This window comes from Mustela erminea, chromosome 7, assembly GCF_009829155.1.
Source record: "Mustela erminea isolate mMusErm1 chromosome 7, mMusErm1.Pri, whole genome shotgun sequence".
In the NCBI taxonomy this organism is placed as follows: Eukaryota; Metazoa; Chordata; class Mammalia; order Carnivora; family Mustelidae; genus Mustela; species Mustela erminea.
In genome coordinates this window covers 25,957,190-25,981,142 of record NC_045620.1, presented here as the reverse complement: position 1 = coordinate 25,981,142, position 23,953 = coordinate 25,957,190, and the positions used below count along the sequence as shown (strand labels likewise).

General features: G+C 48.8%; 1 protein-coding gene across 6 annotated transcripts in view; it reads left to right on the top strand.

The window, feature by feature from the left end:
• Positions 1-21,641, top strand: part of HCK (HCK proto-oncogene, Src family tyrosine kinase) — a 40,302-nt gene extending 18,661 nt beyond the window's left edge. For 3 of the 6 annotated variants that reach the window (XM_032351027.1, XM_032351022.1, XM_032351023.1), the window contains 11 exons: positions 60-102; positions 463-565; positions 1,759-1,857; positions 5,443-5,546; positions 8,813-8,962; positions 9,260-9,412; positions 10,876-11,055; positions 11,861-11,937; positions 17,092-17,245; positions 18,155-18,286; positions 21,115-21,641. In XM_032351027.1, the coding sequence (XP_032206918.1) occupies positions 60-102; positions 463-565; positions 1,759-1,857; positions 5,443-5,546; positions 8,813-8,962; positions 9,260-9,412; positions 10,876-11,055; positions 11,861-11,937; positions 17,092-17,245; positions 18,155-18,286; positions 21,115-21,317 (1,398 nt within the window). In that variant the 3' untranslated portion in view covers positions 21,318-21,641. The remainder of the gene's footprint in view (positions 1-59; positions 103-462; positions 566-1,758; positions 1,858-5,442; positions 5,547-8,812; positions 8,963-9,259; positions 9,413-10,875; positions 11,056-11,860; positions 11,938-17,091; positions 17,246-18,154; positions 18,287-21,114) is intronic. The other 3 variants (XM_032351028.1, XM_032351024.1, XM_032351025.1) reach the window with 2 other exon arrangements.
• The last annotated feature ends 2,312 nt before the right edge of the window (positions 21,642-23,953 follow it).

Genomic DNA, 23,953 nt, shown 5'->3' with positions numbered 1-23,953 from the left:
CTTCTGTGGCTCCCCACATGCTATCAGATTCATCCCCTTCTCCCGTTTCCTCCTCGCAGCGTCCTGACAACAGCAACAACATCCCACCAGGGTCTGCGGATGGTAAGTATTTGGCAAATGTATGAGGTGGCATCTTGTTCACGTAGCGGGTTAGGTTAGGTGCTCAGTCAGAGCTTAAGGTGAAAATCCCACGCAGTCACAACCACCCTTGCAAATCCTGTAAATTGCTCCCAAAGTGCTTTGTATAGGCTTTTTTGTTCTATTACCCTGTATACGAATGCAAACAAAACACCTTTAGCTTTAAACTCTAGAACCGCACCCCACGTGGCACAATCCTTATTTATACCAGAGACAGACATGTCACTGGGTCCAGGGCTGGGTGCCAGTTGTTGGGATGGGAAACACCCAGGGCTGTGGTGGTGCTCAGATAAAGCCTTACCGTCCTGTGTGTTCCTCTCCCAGTAGGTCCCGATGACATCATTGTGATCGCGCTATATGATTATGAGGCCATTCACCATGAAGACCTCAGTTTCCAGAAGGGAGATCAGATGGTGGTACTGGAAGAGTGAGTCTCTGTCCCACTCCTAAGACACAGCTACCTTCAATACTCAATCATGCTCTCTTTTGTGTTTCAATAAAGGGATGTTATTATCAGCCATTTGTCCTTCTCCTGCAGGGCATTAATTCAGTGATGAGTTAGTAAGTGTTCCTCAGAGAAAGGGTTCCCAGGCCAAACCAGTTTACAAAACACTGACCAAAACAGACTCCTTCTCTGTGGGAGTCCTCAAGCTTTATGAATCTTGATGGGCTTTGTGGATCTCCCCCCAAAAAGATACTTCTCATTGTTCCCCACACTTGTTTCTTCAAGTTTACTTAAGTGTGTGACATAAAAACACATTCCCCTTATAAAGAAAAGTCACAGATTACAGTGAAAGCTACAGTTGCCCTGACCAATGTTTCCCTCCCCAGAGATATCCCACTTCTCTTCAGAGGCGTCAACTGTTGTCAGTTTGGTGTGGACCCTTGCAAACCTAGGGGGTTTATACTAGGGGGTAAATGGCTGATAAGAATCCTAATAGAGGAGGGAGGGTTTGCTGTGAACCTGGGTGAGAGCCACAACAAAGGAGCTTGTGTACTTGCTAGCAGTCCACATCCAGGCAAAAACAGGTGAAAGTGCTTTCTCAGGGCTGCCTTCCTCAGGTTCCTATAATTAAGCTATAGGTTTGTCTATAGACCAGACCCTGCTGAGGTGCCTTTGCATTCAGAAATCTCTGGTCTCAAAAAAAAAAAAAAAAAAAAAAGAAATCTCTGGTCTCTTGAGTTTGCTACTTCCATTCCCCTAGAGTCTTCACCATCAGTGAGTCCCTGTGTGCGAGGGCTCAAGAATGGGAATGGTTATGCTTGGTCAGACCACTCCCTGTGGCTCTTGGCATACAATGAGTCTGCCATGGGCACAGGGCCCCATACCCTAAGTATGGACCGCTCCAAGTCCAGGGTAAGAGTGGGGCCAGAGACCTAGGGCTGCAGGCTGTGAATGCAAGGACTGGGCTTGATTCTAGACCCTTGCATGCACAGCGGGGACTGTTGCAAAGCTCCCAACCCTGGTGATGGGGTGCATGCTGGGGGCTGGGACCATAGTGACCCTGCCCCTTACCCTGTCTGCTTCCTGGGGTGGGGCTATTCTCCGCCAAGGCTGGGGAGCCCAAGACCGGGGGATTCCCTCTGCTCCCTGACTCCTTTGCTCCCTCCTGTCCTCAGGTCTGGGGAGTGGTGGAAGGCTCGATCCCTGGTGACCCGGAAGGAAGGCTACATCCCAAGCAACTATGTTGCCCGCATTAACTCTCTGGAGACAGAGGAGTAAGTATTCCATTTTTCCTGCCCTGCAGAAGGAAGTATGAGCAAAATCGGTTTGTTCCTGCCTCAGGCCTTGTGCACTCACTGTGTCCCCCGCATGACCCAGTCCTCCTAGGGGTCTGCCCTTGCCCGTCTCCTTCTCACCCTTCAGGTCTCAAAGAGGCCTTTCTCCGCCACCCTGTCTAAGGCGGGTCTCCTCTGGGACTGTGTCACTCATGGAGACCTGAACATTTCTCGCTAGCAAGAACAATCTTGTTTCTGTGGTTGCTCACACCTTCCCTGCCTGCCTCCCCACCCTACCCCACCCCCAGATAGGACCATTTGAGGACAGGGACCTTGTCTGTCTGCCAGGGCACCTTCAGCACAGGCGGGCATGCAGAAGGCAGTCAATGCATATTTGTTGACTGAAGTATATGGTCATGCCAAAGAGGGTCTTCTGGGAGGTGAGCCAGCCCACGCCTGGCCAGATATCCCTCATTTGGTTCATTCAGTAAGTGTGTGCCTGCACATCACCAAGCCCTGTGCCAGACCAGGGACTTTAAGAACCAATAAGGCACACCCCTGCCCTCAGAGATCTCCCTGTAGCCCAGAGGATTAGGCTGCAGGTCCTTCTCTGTATCTAGCTTGACCCTGAAAACATAAACAGCTACACGGCATTCATGCAGCCTCCCCAACATGCAACAGACATTTGCCCAACACCCAGTAGCCCTGTTTCAGGGACACTAGGTGACTCAGGGCTCCTCCCTGGTGATGTTCCCAGATGGTGAGAGAGATGGGTGAGTGAAACGATGGCCATGCCACGTGGCAATGATGGATCCCATTCACAACCAGCCATTCAAGAAGTTAAAAGTCACTGTGGTTTTTCTCTTTTCTGCCTGCTCCCTCTGGCTTGATGGTATTGAGGGTTTGAAATGCTGACCTATTAGAAATTCACACGTTTGGGCTTTCCCCATCTTCAGTCATGCCCTTCTTGGTGCACATGAAACTGTGTGAAGTCGCCCCTCTCCTACCACGGAGCCTACTGTCCTGGACCATCCCCCAACCCACCCCCAGCACACCCCTTACATGCTGCAGGCAGGGCTTGGTTCCTTCTTAATCCTTCTAGGCTTTCTCTTGGGGCATCCAGGGCTCTGTTCCCAGACTCCAGGATCTGAACACTCACAGATTGCCTGCACCCCACCTCCCCCAGCAGCCTTAGAGGAGGCACGGGCTGGTGGGAATCCTCAAGGGCAACACAATCGCTACGTGGAAAAGACAGGATGCAGAAAACACGTATGACGGGTTATCATTTGGGAACAAAAGGGATGACCTCATTGGTGGATCTCAATCTTCCGTGCATCAGCCTCGCCTGGAAGGCTGGTTGAAATGCTGGTCTCTGGGCCCTGCTCCTCAACTGTCAGATTCAGAATTTGCATTTCTAACAAGTTTTCTGGTGAGGCCGATGCTGCTGGTCCCAGGACTCACCTTGAGAACCACTGACTGAAACAGACACACTGGGCTTGCGGAGCGCACTCATACTTTCTTGCATCTGTATTAAGAAACTACCAGTGGAGGGTGCCTTTGGGGTCAGGGTACTGGGAAGTATGGTGGGGGGGACAGAATCTTACTTCTTCCCCCTCCTGGAAAGAGACAATACTTCGAATGTTTCAAAATGCAAATGGTGGGGAAGGACATAGAATAAAGGGTGAAAAGTCTGCCTTCCACCCTGTCGCCAACCAACCACTTTCCCCTCTCCAGAAGCCAGTTTCATATGAGTCTTCCCAAATGCTTAATACTTGTATATGAAAATACATATATCTTCCTTTATTTTACACCAGTGGCAGATACTACCCATGCCATCCTGCACCTTCCTTGTACAGGTGCAGTGTCCATCATGTAGACATGCTACCATGCCCTCTTCGTGGTCCCTGAAATCGTTTCCAGTCCTGGGCTATAGTGAGTCTCCTTGTGTATCTGTCATTTCTTCCTTGTGCAAGATCCCTGGAATAACTTCCCAGGAGTGGGATTGCCAGGGAGACGGCTCTCATTGAGTACTCTGTTCCACTGCTTGACTATTTCACCATGGCACGGATCAGTTCACAAATGAAAGCAGAAAAGGCAGGTAGGCGGTGTCCCATGGTGACAAAGAGCATGGGCTCCAGAGTTAGATGGCCTGGACTTGAATCCTGCCTCTACCACTTCCTCGCTGTATGACACCAGTCAAGGAACTTGCTCTCTCCATTCCTCAGTTTTCTCTTCTATAAAATGGGGACAATTCCATATAATTGTTGGGTGGCTAACAAGAACTTGATGAATGTTAGCTATCTTTTTTTTTTAAGATTTTATTTATTTATTTGACAGAGATCACAAGTAGGCAGAGAGGCAGGCAGAGAGAGAGGAGGAAGCAGGCTCCCTGCTGAGCAGAGAGCCCGATGAGGGACTCGATCCCAGGACCCTGAGATCATGACCTGAGCCGAAGGCAGCGGCTTAACCCACTGAGCCACCCAGGCGCCCCAATGTTAGCTATCTTTTCTCCCCCAGTTGATACAGAGGAAACAGAGGCCCAGAGGGGGAGAGTGACTTGCTCAAAGTCACACAGCAGATTTGTGGCAGGTGCAAGGCCAGCTGATCTTGGGTCTTGGACATTTTCCATTACAGCACACGAACCACTCCTCACCCTGCTGAGGGTAGGAATGGATTTGGCTGCTGCTGCGTCTTGGGCTTTTCTACTCAATATCCCAAGAAGCCAGGGAGAAAAATGAAAAGATCCAAGTATAAAATGATTGTAATCTCACATTTTAGCTTGAAAATTCATGTTGACTTTATTTTTTTTTAAAGATTTTATTTATTTATCAGAGAGAGAGGGGGGAAGAGAGCGAGCACAGGCAGACAGAACGGCAGGCAGAGGCAGAGGGAGAAGCAGGCTCCCTGCTGAGCAAGGAGCCCGATATGGGACTCGATCCCAGGACGCTGGGATCATGACCTGAGCCGAAGGCAGCTGCTTAACCAACTGAGCCACCCAGGCATCCCTCATGTTGACTTTATATTCAACTTTGCACACACAGAAGAGGATACATTGTAAAGTTTACAAAGCTCAGGCCCCCACTCATATGAACCCTCTGAGGGTTCATATCAACCCTGGGAGGATGCTCATGTGTGCCTGTGAAATTGGCAAAAGCAAGATTTTGACCACAATTGGTTAAGACTGCTGTATCTTACCAGTCAGTTTTTCTATCCCTCACCATATCCCTCACCATGGGTGGCATTGGAATGACCCATGGGCATTTTGTATTAATAATGCTGTATTCTTTATCTTTAAAAAAAGTTGGGTGTTTTCTTTTTACATTTTTTGGGAGAAATCTTTCTTTTGGTATTACTTTTCTTAACGAAAGCCTCCAAACCGTGTAAGTTTCCATCTCAGCAAACTGGATTCACTCCTGTTAAAATGTCTGTTTTTATATAAAAAGAATAGATATTTTTCCCCAAATGAATCCTGTGGGGGAAATCGATGCTACAGGAAGCCAGGTGCTCGGTCTTTTGGTGCCCAGTGTGAGCGGGACAGGACCCCCTATCCCAAGTTCACACAATGCTTCTGCCCCTTTCCACCAGGTGGTTCTTCAAGGACATCAGCCGGAAGGATGCAGAGCGCCAGCTCCTGGCCCCTGGCAATGTACTGGGTTCCTTCATGATCCGGGACAGCGAGACCACCAAAGGTGACGCCAGCCCTCCCCACCCTACCCCACCCTTCAGGGGTACCCCAGGCATGACTGCGTCGCTGCAATGCTACAGGGGGGCTGAACAACTCACTCAGACTACCAGACTGCCAAGTTTTCTCCTGCCCTTTGCTTGAGCCTGATTTAGGTCTTCTCAGCCCCTGTAGTTTCTGGTTGGGTCCCCAAGTGGTTGTGGACCTCAAAAAACAATATTCTGTTGAAGCTTGACCTTCACTAGCTAGTATTACTTAAAATACCCATCATAATATATCTTGTCCACAAGCCTGATTCCCCACTCCTTCCATAAGGAAGGAGTAGACCAGGCGGTAAGAAGAACCCCACACCAGCCTCCTCTGAGACTCTGCTTAAACTGGCATTTGTGCTGTTTTTTGGAAGTTGTGATGTTGGTGAACAACTTCCTGAAATTCCTGTGCTGTGAGGGGGGCTTTCTGCTGGGTGGTCACCCAGGAAGGAAGAACAGTACGCAAAAACAAACTGGCATCCATTGAGGCTAATTTATCCAAAGGAATGGATGTCAATAAGGAGGCTCGTGATTTCCAACTTCACATGTGGAGCGCCTCTTTACTAATATGTTTAGTCTCAAAGCTGCTTGGTGCAGATTCAGCAAGCAAATTGTATAAAGTGTGACCTCACAGGACCCTGAGCAAACAGTTTGGGGGACATCCATCAAAGACATCTGCCTGGCCTTCTGCTCTCCCCCTAGATGTCCAAACTGGTCAAGCCCGAATGTGGCAGGATAACGCCACTCACCATCACTGTTTCAGGCCAGTGCGTGTTTAGACTTTATTTCCACCCACCCAACAACATCCCTTTAAGCCTCAGGGCAAGGGAAATAGGACCAAAAAAGGCAAAGGCATACAGTTCCTGGCTTCTCCTGTCCAGCTGCTCCCAGGACAGCTGGGGGATTGATTGAGCTGGACCATCCTGCGGATAGAGGCAGGAGAATCAAGAAATCACCCCAGTCCTGCAGGGTGGGAAGGTGAGCCTGGTCCCTTGTACGGGTCCCTCCCCCTCCCCACTGGAGGACCCTAGGGGCCAATTTAACCAGCTTAATAAAACTGACCCCGTGAGTCCCCTGAACCCTACCCTGCTGCTTCTTGGATTCTACCCTACCCCCATCTAGTACCAGTCAAGCCAGCCTCACCTTGGCTGGGCAGAGTGACAAAGAGTGGGGCCCGGAGCCAGCCGCCTGGGTTTGACTCCAGACTCCACCACTTCCCAGCTGCATGCCTGCAAGTGAGTTAGTTCACCTGCCTGGACCTCAGTCTGCTTGCTTGTAAAATGATGGCGATCTAAAAGCCCGACTTCACGGGGTTATTCATTCACTATAATGAATAACATAATGCCTTATATTCATATAATTCCAATCCATTTGGGGATGATTATTCATATTCACCCATAGTTTATTTGGATGAAATTCTTAGAACAGTAGCTGGGATATCTGGTCACCTGGGTTTTTTTGTGCAACAATTCAAGCCTCCTCAAAATCCTATGTCATAGTGCTCACAGCGCACATAGAGCAGACCGAGAGACAGAGAGGCTAACAGGATGCCTAAGGATGCCCAGCTTGCAGACGCAGAAGCATGGTCAGGGACTGAAAGACTTGCGTGTTTCCGGTCTGTGTGATGTCACATGCATTAGGTTCCTAATGCTCCTGTCACAAGTGACCACAAACTTCATAGTAGATGAGGTAAATTTGTTATCCTACAGTTCTGGAGGTCAGAAGTCTGAAGTCAGTCTCACCAGGCTCAAGTCAAGGTGTCTGAAGGGCTGGTTCCTTCTGGAGGCTTCAGGAAATAATCTGATTCCTTGTCTTTGTCAGCTTCTAGAATCCACCAGTATTCCTTGGCTTATAGCCCCTTTTCCACACCCCTCCAACTTTGTGTTTCTGTCTTCACCTATCCTGCAATTGACTTTGACCTTCCTCTTATAAGGACCCTGTGATTCCATCGGGGCCACCTGGACAACGCACAGTAATCTGCTCATGTCCAGATCCTTCATGGGATCACGCCCCCCCCCAAGTCCCTTTAACCACATAAGCTAACAAAGTCAGGTGCCAGCGATTAGGACACAGACATCTTCGGGTGGGCGGGGGGCGATGTTCAGCCTGCCACGACATCCAATGTTGACATTTATATTTTGATGTTTACATTTCAAGAATCAGACTGCATTGTGTTGTTGTTGTTGTGGATCTTTTTCTTTGTTGGCTTCTGAGTCACCTCTTTACCAGTGTGATGTGATGTCTTGGCTATTGTGACAGGTGGTAGATGATAGATCGAGATAATGAAGACGCTGATAAGAGCCGACATATGCTGAGGGTTCACATCCTGAGTGTTTTCCAGCATTACTTCTTTTAATCCTCAGGCAATGTGATGAGGTCCAACCCCATTTTACAGATGAGGAAGCTGAGGCACAGAGCGGTGACAGCATCACCTGTTCAGGGTCTCACAGCTGGACATGGAGGAGGCTGGATGAGCACCCAGATGGCTGGCCCCCACAGCCCACTCTTCCCCTGTACTCCGCGGCCCCGGTGCCCACCCAATGGGGACGATGGCCTTATAGGGGTGCCGGGAGTGGGTGTCAGGATGCTAATGATGAAGTCTTAGAATATAAGTGAGTTTCGGTGGGGTGAGGTCTGGAGCCGACAACCAAGAAAGAATTCTTGAGACATCTTTGGTGTAGAATGGTGGTTTATTAAAGCATGGGGACAGGATCCCTGGGCAGAAAGAGCTGCTGCTCTGGGGCTGTGAGGAGTGGTCCATTATATGCTTGCAAGTTGGGAGGGGGTCAGGTATGGCGCAAATCTCTAAGGAATTTTGGAAGCAAGGTTTCCAGGACCTTGAAGGGCTAGCTATAGTTGGGAAAAGGTTAGTCATTACCAATAATAAAACTTTTGTCTGAGACCCTTTAGATGTGTATCAGTGGACCATATGCTTGGGAATGATTGTCAACACTCTCTTGGAGGGTTTAGAGATGAAGTTTCCAAAACAATTGTTAAAGTAGACTACAGGATCCTGGTTGGGGGTAGGGGTCAGTGAGGCTAGGATTGCCCTTTGCCCTTAGCAAAGCCTCCAGGTGGAGGCAATTGAGTCTCTAGAGGAACATCATTCTGCCTTTTTTAAGGGCTTGTCTGTGAGTAAGGAAATTTAATAATTTTTCTTCTGTCTCTGTTTCCCACATCACTAACATGAGGTGGCAGGGCACTGAGGTCCCGCTCCTGACGGGTTTTTCGCTGGCCCTTGCAGGAAGCTATTCTCTGTCTGTGCGAGACTACGACCCCCAGCACAGGGACACGGTGAAGCATTACAAGATCCGGACCCTGGACAGCGGGGGCTTCTACATCTCCCCACGGAGCACCTTCAATACCCTGCAGGAGTTGGTGGCCCACTACAAGAGTGAGTCCTCCCCAGGGCGGCATCCCAACCAGGGTGGACCCATCTCCCCGGCCTCTGGCCTCTGAGGTCTGCTGAGCTCTTCCTGCCCTTCCCCAGACACATAGCTGCTTGGATTCTCCAGAAGTCTTAGGCCTGTTGAGCAGTAGGGTCAAGATACATCTCATCATGCCCTGTGCTTGTGTCCCCGCTGGTGGTAACCCACTGGAACCCTGGCCACAGGCAGTGGACCGGGCAGGGAGGCCTTTGAGGGGAAGCCTCAGGCTAGCTGCCCTCGACTGACCAGGGGCTATGTTCCAGAGGGGAGTGACGGACTCTGCCAGAAGCTGACGGTGCCCTGCGTGTCCTCCAAGCCCCAGAAGCCATGGGAGAAAGATGCCTGGGAGATCCCCCGGGAATCCCTCAAGATGGAGAAGAAACTTGGAGCGGGGCAGTTTGGGGAAGTCTGGATGGGTAAGGACCCGGGGCCAGAGCGTGGAGGGAGGGCGGAATGAAGGAGGTCATTGCTTCCAGGAAGAGTCAGAGGCAAAGTGGGGATGCCACCCTGCCTGGGTGTGGAGATTTGAATAAGAATCATAAAGGAGCAGTTCAACTGATAGCAACCACATTGTCTGGCTATGCAAACACTGATTTGCTTTTGAGGTCAGCCTTGTTGGGGTCCAAATCTCCCTTCTGGGAAGGAGGAGTTCCAGGTGAGGAATCTACTCCTCCTCCCCAGTATGGAGCTGGAACGCTCCCCTAGTTTGGGGTTGAGATCATCAAATCCTCTTAGGAGGATGGAAACTAAGTGGGGAAATGTAGTTTGAGATTTTTCAGGTATGTTCAGTGTTGGCAACTGATAAGCAAGCTGCTCTGAGCCCCCATCATGTGCCCAGCACCACGCTAGGGCATTGTGGGGCGCTAAAAAGGCATACACCATCTCTGTCATCCTGCCCCTAATAAGAACAGCGTTGCCTGCTTTGCAGAATGTGGGGTAGATGCAATGCCTGGCCCAGTGCCCGGTGCACTCCACCATGCTCCACGTGGGAGTGAAGACAACTTACAGAGATGCAAACAATTCAGCAAGAAAAAAAATAAGCTTAAAACCCACACATTTCAACTCCATTTACTGAGACCCTGCTGTGTGCCAGGCATTGAATAAGAGAATGTGGCTGAGTGATAAGTTTGGAAAACTAAAAATTTTATATATGAAGGCCTTAGACTCTTACTACAGGAAGACTGCAAATCTAGATTTGAGCTTCCTGGCAGCCAAGGTAAAAATGGAAACACAAGTAATTATGAGATTTACATGATCAACAGGAGGAGGAAGGGATGGGGTGGCTTTAGCCTCTGTGGTGGGAGGAGGAGACTGATTGATATGCAGGCTGATTGGTGTACAAAAGGAGGGGGGCAGAGTTTGGTGAGGCCAAATCCTGCAGGGCTTTGTGGACCATGATGAGATGGGTCATTTAATTGAAAGCAGTGTTACAATTAAAGCATTTTAAGCAAAGATGGTGTGTGTGGGGGTGTGTGTGTGTGTGTGTGCACCCGTGCATGTATGTCTGTGCACGCATGTGTGCATACACACACACACGCATATGCAAGTAACAGTCTGAGGGAGGTTTTGAGGTTATTCTTAAATCCCTACCACAACCCTTATTAAAGGCAATGCTGTTCATTTCCACCTTGCAGATGAGGAAACCACAGTTCAGAGAGGTTAAGTGACTTGCCCAAAGGCACACAGCTAGGAAGTAGTGAACCAGCCTTCTAACCCACATCTTTCTGAGGCCAAAGCCTGGCCTCCCTTTCCCTCTCTGAGGGCTGAGAAGAGCAGGGAAGGCCTTCTGGAGGAAACAGACCTGCTGTGGGGCCTCCCAGGGCCATGGGGAAGGAGCAGTGGGTTCTGACCATCTTTCCTGTTCCCTCCCCTGCTCCAGCCACCTACAACAAGCACACCAAGGTGGCCGTGAAGACGATGAAGCCGGGAAGCATGTCGGTGGAGGCCTTCCTGGCAGAGGCCAACCTGATGAAGACCCTGCAGCACGACAAGCTAGTGAAGCTGCACGCGGTGGTCACAGAGGAACCCATCTACATCATCACGGAGTTCATGGCCAAAGGTGCTGCGCTCGGGGTGCTGGGGATGCAGGCGGTGGCTCATACTGGTCAACTGCAGACTCAAATGTGCCCCTGCCCTCCAGATGCCCCAGTCTGGCCAGGAGCTCTTCTGACAATTACTCTTTGAAATTGACTACTTGGGCCTTGACAGGGAACGGCCCAGCCCTCCCCCTTAATGGGCTGAAACCATTCAAGAGAATGCCAGGAGAAGGGGAACTCATGGGGCTACAGGAGAGAGGAGTGGGGCCAGCACCCCTCTGGGTGATGGTAGAAGAGGCTTCTGGGTTCACAATAAGCCGTTGAGGCTGGGGGCAGCTCCCTGGTTACCCGCAGTCTTCCCGGTCAGGACCAATGCTCTGGGAAAGGCTGCCTCCACCCCGCCTGCCCATGATCCAAGATTTCCCAGGGACTTTTTTTTTTTTTTTTTTTTTTTAGGCCACCACTTCACCACCATCTTCAATCCTTGCCCATTTTTCGATAAACAGAAACATCTCACGCAGCGTCACTGGGTGTGATTTTGAAATCTCAAAATGCTTTTCATTTTCTAAATACACAATTATGCCAGCGTGGGGAAAGCACAGGCCCCTCTGGTCATCGGGGCTCAGAAAACTCCTTCAGTCGAAGAAACCGTGATTGCCCCCGTCTAGTAATCACGAACCATTTTTAAAACACTCAAACTCTTGTTCATAAACACCAGGAGTGGTAAATAAATATTTTTATTTAAATCCATGACTATGAGCAATTTTAACCGTGCACCAAAGAAGTGTGAGAACTGACTGGCATGTATTGCTTCCCCTCCCCCCACAGGAAGCCTGCTGGACTTCCTGAAAAGTACAGAGGGCAGCAAGCAGCCATTGCCCAAGCTCATTGACTTCTCAGCCCAGGTGAGAGTCTAAGGGGTCCTTGGCAGCGGGGGGGTGGGGGGGGGTGGGGGGGGACAGAAATTCTGTGATCTGTTTAACGTGTTTATTGGACATGTGCTATAATAGTGTAAATAGTAGTGAATAGTAAATAGCAATTTCTCTCCTCTAGCTGACTCTATTGTAAGAGTACAGGGTATAATACACATAATATAACAACGGTATTAATCTATTGTTACTGGTGAGGCTTCCGGTCAGCAGAAGGTTATTAGTAGTTCAGTTGGGGGGAGACAGAAGTTGTATGTGGGGTTCTGGCTGTGCAGGGGTCCTGACTCTCGTGTTGTTCAAAAGTCAACTGTATACTTTCTGTATGTGTCTTGCCGGTACTAACTCATTTGGTCCTCACATCAACTTTAGAGAGTGGGATTTTTCTTATCTATTTTTTTTTAAGATTTTATTTATTTATTTGAGAGAGAGAGAGAACACAGGGCACAGGAGAAGGGCAGAGGGCGAGAGAGAAACAAACTCCCCGCTGAGCATGGAGCCAGCCACCAGGGACTTGAACTTGGACCTCAGGACCAGACCTGAGCTGAAGGCAGTTGCTTAACGGACTGAGACCCCCAGGCACCGCTTTATTATCTATTCTTATGTAACACACTTCTCCAAAGCTTATTGGCTTGAAACCACATTTTATTATTTCTTGTGATGCTGACTGGAATTGGCTGGGTGGCTCTTCTGCTTCCTGTGGTGAGACTGAGGTCAGTCATGTGGATGGATTCTGCTGAGAGCTTGCCTGGGGCTAGAATGTTCTAGAATGTTTGTCATGGGGGCGCATCCTCTGGGATCACTCTCCTGTGGCTCCTCATCACTCAGCAGTCCAGCCAGAGCTTCTTTACAGCATGGCGGCCAGGTTCCAAGAGGGAGTGTTCCAAGGGGCCGAGCCCTAATGTGCAAGCCCTTGTGAATCCTCTGCTCCCATCATTCTTGCTACTTTTCACTGGCCAAAGTATGGCCCACAACCTAGCCAAGGCGCAGGGTGGGAGGGGGCTGCACAAGGGCATGAGTCCCAGGAGGCACAGTCCACGGAGGGCCACCCGTGTAACAGGCTGGCCACAGATAGGTCATCCCATTTTACAGAATAGGAAAGCTAGGCCTGTAGAAGCAGTTGACTACAGATGAACTTTATCTCTCTCATCTTCCCTTCACTCTCTACAGCTCTTCTTACCCCCAGCTTGAGTGTTTTTCGCTTCTGTCTCTCTCATTCTCTCCTCTCTGTGGGAAAGCAGGGGAGGAAGGGATGCCGTGGGAGAACACACTGGAGCATTTAGCCTGGTCCAGGAACAACCCAAGAAGGCTTCCCAGGGGAAGTGGCTTCTGGGCTGAACCATGAAGGATGAGTGGAAATTAGGCAGCTGAACTGGAGAGAGAGGGTATTCTAGATGGAAGAAACAGCCTGTGCCAAAGCCCATGGGGAAAAGCAAAAGAGCAGGGCCTTGTAAGCTAGTACCTGGGGCTGGCAAAGATGAGAGGGGTATGGTTTGCAGCCTGGAGAGTGTTAAGGGAAACCTGCCTAGGACCCAAGGCTGTGCCTTCTGGAGATCCCTAAGGCAGAACCCATTTGAGTATGCAAATCTTAGGAGAGCGAGGAATGTCCAGAGATTATTAAAAAAAAAAAGGGGGGGGTGCCTGGGTGGCTCAGTGGGTTAAAGTCTCTGCCTTTGGCTCAGGTCATGATCCCGGGGTCCTGGGATCAAGCCCCACATCGGGCTCTCTGCTCCGCAGAGAGCCTGCTTCCTCCTCTCTCTCTGCCTGCCTCTCTTGTGATCTGTCTGTCAAATAAATAAATAAAATCTTTAAAAAAAAAAAAAAAAGGCTTTAAATTTTGGAGCCTGGAATGCCAGAGGCATATGGAAATCAAGGCCTGGTATTTTCACTTTAATGGGCCCTGTCCCTAGGGAAATAATAGTCTGGCCTATAACTAACTTATAACCATCAAACTGGCAGAAATCTTACTGGGGGAGAGTCAGCCTGGACAAATGCCATTCTCCCTGCCTCACAGATGGGAAAACAGAAACCAAGGGAGGGAAAGAAGATCCTGACCCTTGTATGTCCAGGAGTAGAGGGCCCAGGGAGAGGAAGGAGGCAACCTGGGACCAGGTCTTCACTTCCAGTCCTAGAAAGGCAGATGGTGTAGAACATGCCTCACCTGAGCACTGGCTATATGGGCCTCAGACCTACAACATGCCTCAGTGTCTTCATTTGTCAAATGAGGGAATTAGACCACAGCTATGCTTTCCAAGTTCAAAAGTCTTTTTTTTTTTTAGATTTTATCTATTTATTTGACAGACAGGAATCACAAGTAGGCAGAGAGGCAGACAGAGAGAGAGAGAGATGGGGAAGCAGGCTCCTACTGAGCAGAGAGCCCGATGAGGGGCTCGATTCCAGGACCCTGGGATCATAACCCGAGCCAAAAGGCAGAGGCTTTAACCCACTGAGCCACCCAGGCACCCCCAGAAGTCTTTTGTAAAGCCCTAACCTTGTTGGTCAAGTGAACTCTTGTACAGTTGCTGAGTATTTTAAAATAGATCAAAACAGAGTTGCTCGGATTGAAGGGGGTGCCCTTTGCTTTGTCCCGCCCCAACCCCGACCAGCAAACCCAAGGAATTACTAGGATTCTGTTGGAAGAGCCCAGATTAGGCCTTTCCAGCTCTGATTTTGTGGCTCCCTGATACTCTCAGAAGGAAACCCAAATTGTTGTTGTTTTTCACATCCAAGTTTTAATGCCCAACATAATGGCAACCTTCTTGGTGGTCATGAAATATCACCACTTCATCACACCCTCCTTCTTAGACCAATCCTGAACCCAGTGAACCTCACTGTTATTCCTTCAACCCTTGAGAAGCAACACTGTGTAAGCCTCTGGGCTTAGTAGTCACATAGAGTTTTGGTTTTGATCCCAGCTCTGCCTGTGTTGCTTTGAGCCAGTTGCTTAACCTCTCTAAATACGCCACCTTCCTCACCAGGGAGCATGAATAGCCCCGACTGAAGTGAATACCTACGAGCCAGACTCTGTTCACACCCTTGTGTAGGCTGAGAGGATTCATCCTCACATAACCCCCCAGAAGCAGGTTCTGTTGTTGTCCTCATTCTACGGAGAAGAAAAGTAAAGCACAGAAGAGGGAAGTAGCATGCTGGAGGTCCCAGAGCTGTGGGGCTCAGACTGAATTGGTCCAACATCAGATTAAGCCCAGAGTTCCTTAGGCAGTATCCTCTAGTCTCCTAAATAGGGTTAATCCCATCTGCTCCACCGAGTGCATGTGAAAATCAATAAGTTACATGAATGTCTGCCTGTGAGTACTGAAAAAAGTATGGCATTAGTGCCAAATCCAAGGCCAAAACCCAGGTAGAGTGATGCATCAGTGCACAGATCCTGAGCAGGGATGCTGGAGGTCCACTCCTGCTCTCCACTTGGACCAATTACTTATTTCTCTAGAATCCAGCTTTCTTGCCATATGGCTGATAGCAGCCGTACCACCCCCAAGCACAGAGCAAATGCTATTTAATCTCAAATATCATCATATAACAAATGAATGAGCTACAATGCCTGTCATTAGCATAATAGCTCTTGTTAACTGTTCCGTTGTCTGAGGACTCCTCATTAATCCCGCTCCCCTCCCCCTCTGCCTCCTGCAAGACCTTGTCTCATCTCACCTCCAAGCAAAATCGGTCAGTCTCAAATTTTTGCTGGAAAGTCTGAAGCCTCACACCTCGGTTCCGGTAGCCATCGGGTGCCCCCTGCTGGCCACTTTCTGCAAGTGCGCCACCCTCTTGCCTCCGACCTTGAGCAGCTTGTGTCTTGGTTTGGTCTGTCTGGGCAGGCTCCCCCACCCCACCCCCAAAATCTCACCAGATTGCACCCAGCTGCAGTCCTCCAAGCACGGGAGCTCTGCAGTAGTTAGAGGCAACATGGGGCACAGGGACTGGAAATCTGCCGACTGGTTTGAGTCTGACATTGAGAATTTTCCTGGTGGGATGATCTGGAAAAAGTGTCCCCCAACTCTATAAAACAGAGATTGTAGTAACACCTGGCTTGAGGAGCTCAAAGGCCAGTTTGTAAGCCACAAGTGCTGTTTTCTGAGTGTCTGGGTGTTAATTATAAGCTTCTTTATGAGGGTTAATGCACAAGCCCTTGAGAAAAGTCCTTAAGGAAAAATCAGGATTTTTAGGGACATGTTGTGAATGAGAATTCTCTATACAGTCTTTTATTCATTCAGCAGCCATGATGGCATTAAAATATACATCAGATCATGTCACACTCCTGCTCGAGGACTTCTACCATCTTCCCATCATGCTCAGAATACAATCCAACCTGTTCTCCAAACCTAGAAAGTTCTTCACAGTCAGCAGCCTCCTTCTCAACCTCAACTCCCACCATCCTGCCCCCCACCCCGCACCGTGACAACTTCTGCTTAGCTACCTGTTCCATGAACTCCCAAATTCATTCCTACCTCCAGGCCTTTGTACATGATGTTCTCACTCTCTGCCAGGAATGCTCTTATTCGACATACTTATTATCACCACTCAGATCTTTGCTAAAATTTCACCTCCTCCAGGCAGGCTTCCCTGACTACTCAATCCAAAACAGCTCTCTACACTCGTGTTCTACTATCCTGCTTTGTCCTTTATGACACTTACTACTACCCACAGGACCTTGCCTGGCTCACCAGCTGTTCAAATAATATGCCTGGCACCCATGAGACATTCAGTACATATTTGTTGAATGAATACATGAATTTTCCCTACCCAGGCTTAAAGATGAAGAAGGTACAAGAGATACAGCAGAATATGACATTAGCCTAGGTTGTCCCCCAGAAAGAAGGTTGGGGATGAGAGGATCTTATAGTATTCTGTTATGTGTATAGGTCCTGGGGAAATAATGCTCTTTCCTCAAAGTAGTCTCTGGAAGTCTTGGAATCCCAGAAAATCCCCCAAAGAGACCCAGGTCCTGAGATATTCCCCCAGCCTAAATGGGGAGATAGAGAAATTCTAAACTGAGCTCAGGATCCTTCCACAAGAAAGGGGAAGCACATGCATTTTCACTCCTCTTATGTTTTTGACTGGGACCTATTTTGGGCTGGGCCAGATGTGAGGATGAGGATGTCTCTGTTTTGGGTGGAGATTGCAGAAGGCATGGCCTTCATCGAGCAGAGGAATTACATTCACCGAGATCTCCGAGCTGCCAATATCCTGGTCTCTGCATCCCTGGTGTGTAAGATCGCCGACTTTGGCCTGGCACGTGTCATCGAGGACAATGAATACACAGCTCGGGAAGGTAGGGAGCCCTGCCAAAGTGTCCATGGGGCCCTCCTGGGTGGGTTATGAGCACTGAGAGCTGAGATGTGTCTCAGTATTAGCTTGATGTTAGTAGGCTTGCTGGAGTCCTTCCAGATAGAGTATCCTGACCCATAGACTCTCATACCCAGTGACTCAGATCAATCTTAGCCTGAGCTAGCCAAGTGCATGTTGAAATTAAGGGTGAGAGCAACTTTATGCGTAATAGACAAAAACTAGGAAGAATCCAACTATCCATGAATAGTGGAATGGATATATAAATTGTGGTACATTGATGTAATATAATACTATGCAGCAATGAAAAATTACAAACCAATGCTCCATGCAACAAAATGGTTCATTCTCACAGACGTAATATTGAAATGAAAGAAATCAGACACCCCCCCCAAAACATAGATGCCACCATTTATATAAAATTCAGAAACAGGCCAACTTGTGTATGAACAGCAACATGATTCATGACAGCCAAAAAGTGGAAGCAACAAAAACACGTTATTTGGCCACAATAAAGAAGGGATGGACTGATGGATGCTGACCGTGGATAAACTTCCAGAACATCGTGTTAAGTGAAAAGACTGCATATTGTATGACTCCATTTATACCAGTCCTTGAGGACTGTCCTCTTCAGGAGCTGTAGTTTCCTGGGGTATGAGCTGAATCAATGAGGTGGCCCAGAGTGTCAGCTCCCCTGGCACACCCCAGAGCCCTCTGCCCTCTCCCCCGTCCCCCCAGACAACTGTCCTTAGGATTGATGGCCCTTACTACCATGGAGGCCGGACAGAGGGACAGATGTCAGCAGCCGTGCCCCTGTCCTGCTCCCCACCCTAGCATACACCCAGCCATGACTGCTCCCAGACTCTCCCTGACTCTGCTCTGTCCAACCCCACAGGAGCCAAGTTCCCCATCAAGTGGACAGCTCCTGAAGCCATCAACTTTGGCTCTTTCACCATCAAGTCAGATGTCTGGTCCTTTGGTATTCTGCTGATGGAGATCGTCACCTATGGCCGGATCCCTTACCCAGGTAGCGAGGGGGACATAGCTTGTGGCTGCTTCCATGTCCCCGTCCAGGTGTCTTCTCTTGTTGGTGTGTCCATTCAGACAGTTCTTGGTCCTTGCCCCCAACCTCCCCTCACCTGCCCCATCTCAGTCAAAGGTATCCATCCATCTAGTTTCTTAAGCTGAAAATCTGGAGGCTTCCTTGGCCCTCCGTTTTCTCTCACCCCTTCCTACATCCAAGCAGTCCCAAGGTTCTGGCCACTTGTCTCCAAAATAAATGCTCATGTCTAACTCCTCTGCCTCCACCTACATCCAGGCCAACATCATCTTCCACCTTGATGGCACAGTGGCCTCCTACACCGTCTCCCTGCATTTGTCGCTCTCCCCCATAGGCCATTCTCCACTGAGGCCAGAGGGATCTTTCTAGAATTGTGAAACAAATCTTGTCCCTTTTCCACCTCTAACTCTTTAATGGTCTCTCATTGTAGTTGGGACAAAATCTCATACTTTTAATTATAGACTGCAGGTCCCACATGATCCAGCACCTGCCTCCTTCTCCAGCTTCATCTCAGTCTGTACCCACCATCCTGTCATCTAAAGTATCATACATGCCCCTCACTTCTCATATGGTCTCATTCAGAGTATTCATTGCAATTGATAACCGTATATTCGTTTAATATTTTCCCTACCAGACACTGAGCTCCATGAAGCCAGAAATCATGTCTGTACTCCTCACTAGTGTATGTGCCGACCTGCATGCTTGGCACATGGTGGGTGATTAGTAACCACTTGATAAATGAATTAATTTATCCCCATGCCTATGGGCAGCACCCTACGCTGAGTAGACCATGTAGTTACAAAGATATACCCAACATACGGATTGCCTGAGACTCTATAAATAATGTTACTCTCTGTTCCTTTCTGGTTGGGATGTCTCCTGGGTTATCTGTAGCCAGAACACTGGGGAGAAGGAGAAAGGCCGATACAGAGATTCCCTGACTTTGTATATAAACCATCCTGAATTTGAATCTCACCCCAACAACAATTACACTTTGAGAAATTCACTTCACTTCTCCTACCTTGGTGTCTTTACCATCAAAAAATACAGGTAATGATATCTACCTTGAAGAAGTGGTTGTGAAGATTAGAAATAAAGAGATGTAGACAGTTGATTCATTCATTGGTATTGATCAAATCCCTCCTGTGTGTTAGGCACTGAGGATGCAGTGAGACCAGCATGTTCTAGCGTGGAGGGACACACACACGTGTGACACACACTCCCAGCTGGAGAGGACTGCTGAGCAGAAAATGAAGCAGGACGAGTGAGAGGGAGTGACATGGGCTGCCTGTGGTGTTCCCCAGCTCCTGTCAGAGTGGGTCCTATTGGAGTTGAAAGACAGCTCAGTCATGAACTAGAGGAAAGAGTCCAGTTAGAAAACACCGCTAGCTCTTAGGCCCTGAGGTATGTTTAAAGAAAGAGAAGCCTGGTAGCTGGAGACAAGGAATGAGAGCAGAAGGTGAACGATGGGGTTGGCAGGGGCCAGATCAGAGAGGGCCCGTGGCCATGGTGAAGAGTGTGGACTGTGGATGTTAGTCTAAGTGTATGGAAGCCACTGGAGGGTCTGGGGCAGGGAAGTGGCATCATCTGATCTCCATCTTTAAGTGATGTTTCAGTTCAGCATGGAGAGTAGATTGGGGGTTGAGGAGAAGGTAGCAGTCACAGCAGTGGGATGGGGGCAAGTGGTGGAGACAGAGGTAAGTTGGTGGGTTGATGCTATGTTTCAAAAGAAGGAAAAGGGCGCCTGGGTGGCTCAGTGGGTTAAGCCGCTGCCTTTGGCTCAGGTCATGATCTCAGGGTCCTGGGATCGAGTCCTGCATCAGGCTCTCTGCTCAGCAGGGAGCCTGCTTCCTCCTCTCTCTCTCTCTCTGCCTGCCTCTCTGCCTGCTTGTGATCTCTCTCTGTCAAATAAATAAATAAATAATCTTTAAAAAAAAAAAAAAAGAAGGAAAAAATGTGACTTGCTGATGAGGAAGGAGAGAGAGAGAAGAAGAATCATGGTTGATCCTCTTGGTTTTAATTGAGCAGCTGGGTAGGATGGGCTGGGGCTAGAAATTCAAGAATTCTGGTTTAGTCCTGTTAAAATCGAGGTGACGTGTAACATCCAAGGAAGATGTTGGAGAAAGCACTCGGATATGAGTTTGGGGCTCTAGACTTGGAATATAAGATTGGGCATCACAGGCGTGCAGAAGATTGTTTTTCAGGATAATCTCAGATAAACGTCAATTGAACAAGGAAATGGTCCCACTCACAGAGTGACTCTGAGACAGGCCGCCTGTTTTGTCTTGAGGATACACCAGTAAGAGCCAGGCAATGCATTATGGAACCTATATCCAAGAGGACACATTAGGCTGTAAGGAACAAAATAACCAAGAGTGGCAGAAAGTATAGGCAAGTTATCAGTCTCCATGAGGAGGAGTCTGGCGTTGGTGACTGGCTAGTTCACGTGCTCAACAGCACTCAGGACTGTGGTTAGCTTCTCTGTGATTGTCTTCCCTGTGTGGTCCTCCAAGGATCATGTTGTTCCTCAGTGTCATCGAAAGAGGAAGGGTGTTTCTTCTAAGGGAGGAACACTTTTCCTGGTAGTCTGCCAAAACAATGCTCCTCAGCTCCCATTGGCCAAAACTGGGTGTCACGTCCCTACCCTAGCTGTTAGGGAGACTGGCTTTCACGTGGGAGGGGCTCAGCTCCTAAGGGAGGTAGGAAGTGATGGCTGTGGGGGAGGTCACGGTGTCTGTCACCCCGGGTTTCCCTGTCCCAATCACTCCCTTTTTAATTCCATGGTTCCTTCTCAGGGATGACAAACCCAGAGGTGATCCGGGCGCTGGAGCGTGGGTACCGCATGCCTCGACCAGAGCACTGCCCTGAGGAGCTCTACAGCATCATGACACGCTGCTGGAAGAACCGCCCTGAGGAGCGGCCCACCTTCGAATATATCCAGAGCGTGCTGGACGACTTCTACACGGCCACCGAGAGCCAGTACCAACAGCAGCCATGATGGGCAAATCCGGGTGGGGCCAGGTACTCAGCTGATGCCTAAGGGGTGGCTCTAGCACAGCCTGCCTGGTCCTGCTCACCGTTCCCCACAGACACCGGCCCGCCCCACCTCGGTCCAGCCACAGTTCCGCATCTGTCAAGTGGTTTGAACCGGACAGTCTCTTTTTTGACTCCAGCAGTCTACAATCTGCCGTCCTCAGGAGACCCCAAGTTGATATGTCTATTGCCTGGGACAGGCACTACTGTGGTTGCTATGGGAAAATTTAAAAATGATGGAATAAATATTTAAATAAAAGACACAAAGGCTAAAGGCTTTACTGACAGATCGGCTTGTCTTGTCCTGCCAGTTCGTGACTATCATCTACTTGCCTTTTTGCTGGATGACACATCTGAGAAGAGGAAGGACCCTTCCAAAGACCAGGAGTATGAAGAGAAGTGGGGTCCAAGGCTTCCGAGGTTTCTAACGGCCCACGCCCCCACCAATTAGTCACTGGCTGTGTTTGTTTTCTATGGCTCCTGTAACAAATGACCACAGATTTGGTGGCTTAAAAACACAAATTCATTATCTTACAGTTCCAGAGGCAGATGTCTGAAATGGATTTAGCAAGGCCGTCTGCCTTTCAGAGGCTCTAGGGGAGAATTCTTTTCCTTGCCTTTTCTAGCTTCTGGAGACTGACATGTCCCCGGACTCTTGCTTCTCTTATACCCATCCCTTCAAACCGCTTGTCATGACACCTCCTTCTCTGACTCTGTCTCCTGCCTCCCTCTTCCTCTTGTAGGGACACCTGTTGGTACATTAGGCCCGCCTGGATTATCCAGACTAACGTTTCCATTTCAAGATCCTTATTCACATCTGCAAAGCCCCATATTCACAGGTTCCAGGGATTAGGACAGTGACATCTTGGGTGTGGGGGAAGGGCTTTATTCTGCCTATCACACTGGCACTGGGATGCTGGATGGGTGTTTGTCTCCAAAGAACTGAGTCTGACAAGATGATAAGAATGACTTTTTGGGTGTCTGGGTGGCTCAGTGGGTTAAGCCTCTGCCTTCAGCTCAGGTCATGATCCCAGGGTCCTGGGATCCCCAGAGTCCAGCATTGGGCGCTCTGCTCAGCAGGGAGCCTGCTTCCCCCCTCCGCCCCTCTGCCTGCCTCTCTGCTTACTTGTGATTGCTCTCTGTGTGTCAAATAAATAAATGAAATCTTTTTTAAACAATCTTTAAAAAAAGTAAAAATTAAAAAAAAGAATGATTTTTCAAATTGGGGCCCTGACTTTCCTGATGACCCACACTGATAAATAAGCTGGTTAGTCTGGGTCTCCCCGAGGGCTCCTGGGCTGTCCATAGGCTGGCCATTGCCCATGGCCAAGCAGCTATCATGGTTGTTAAGATGGTACCCACCATTGTAGGAATATCAGGGCCTGGAGATGTGGTTGCTGAGAGGTATTTGGTAGCCTGCATGAGAAGCTCTCAGTGGAGGGGAGGGAGATGTGGGAAGGATGCAGAGAAGACAAGGAAGCTGTGGGCCCTCCCTGCATGTTGTTTCAATCGAAAGCATTAGCTTTCATTGTAAGGGGAATGATGGGAAGAGGCGGACAGTGAGATGGGGGAACCAATGACATCTTTCTACATTATTGCATCTCCTGAAGGATTTACATCACAGCACCTGCCAGGGTCCCCTGGGTCCCTATATTGAACTTGTTTTGCACCCCGGAGTAGCACAGAGGAACCGGGAATAAACTGTGGAAAATGAAGCTAGCAGTGTTTCAGTTTACCTAGTGGGTAACTGAATTTCTCTCCTGCTTTCTCATTTGGGATATATCTTTGGGTATCTGAAAGCAGAGCTCAGGCTCCTTTGGTAGGAATTTGCACTCATGATTTGTGGTATAGCTCTTCAGTAATCCATAAGAGGGAACCTGTTGCTACATAGACAAGACCAGGGGTCAGTTCCCATCATCCTGCTCTTTTGGTTTACACTGCCTATACTGTGATTTATCCCTCTGGTCACAGCAAAGACGCAGTAAAACACGAGGACCAATACTACATCAAAGCACAGTCCATGGAAGAAAATATTGCTAAATTAGACTCCATTAAAATTAAAAACTCTGCTATGAGAAAGACACTGTTAAGAAAATGAGGACATCTGGGTGGCTCAGTCATTAAGCATCTGCCTTTGGCTCAGGTCATTGTCCCAGGGTCCTGGGATTGACCCCTGCATTGGGCTCCCTGCTCAGCGGGGAGCCTGCGTCTCCCTCTCCCACTTCCCCTGCTTGTGTTCCCTCTCATTCTCTCTCTCTTCCTGTCAAGTAAACAAATAAAATATTTTTAAAAAATAATAGAGGAAACTGGGGGCTGGATGAGAGGGTATATGGGAATTTTGTGCTTTCTACTCATTTTTCTGTAAATCTAAAACTGCTCTGAAATCTAAAACTGCTCTGAAAAATAAAGTCTGTTCAATAAAAAAGCAAACAAAAACATGGAGGTAAATTTGAGTGCCACCACCAGTTCTTTGGGAAAGCTGCATGCACTCCTCTTCTGGAAGGCGTCAAAAGAAGGCATAGATAAAGTGTCCCATTCTAAGATGTCAATGACTTGCTTTAATCTAGTATCTAGATGTGGCTTTCGAGTTTAAACACAGGG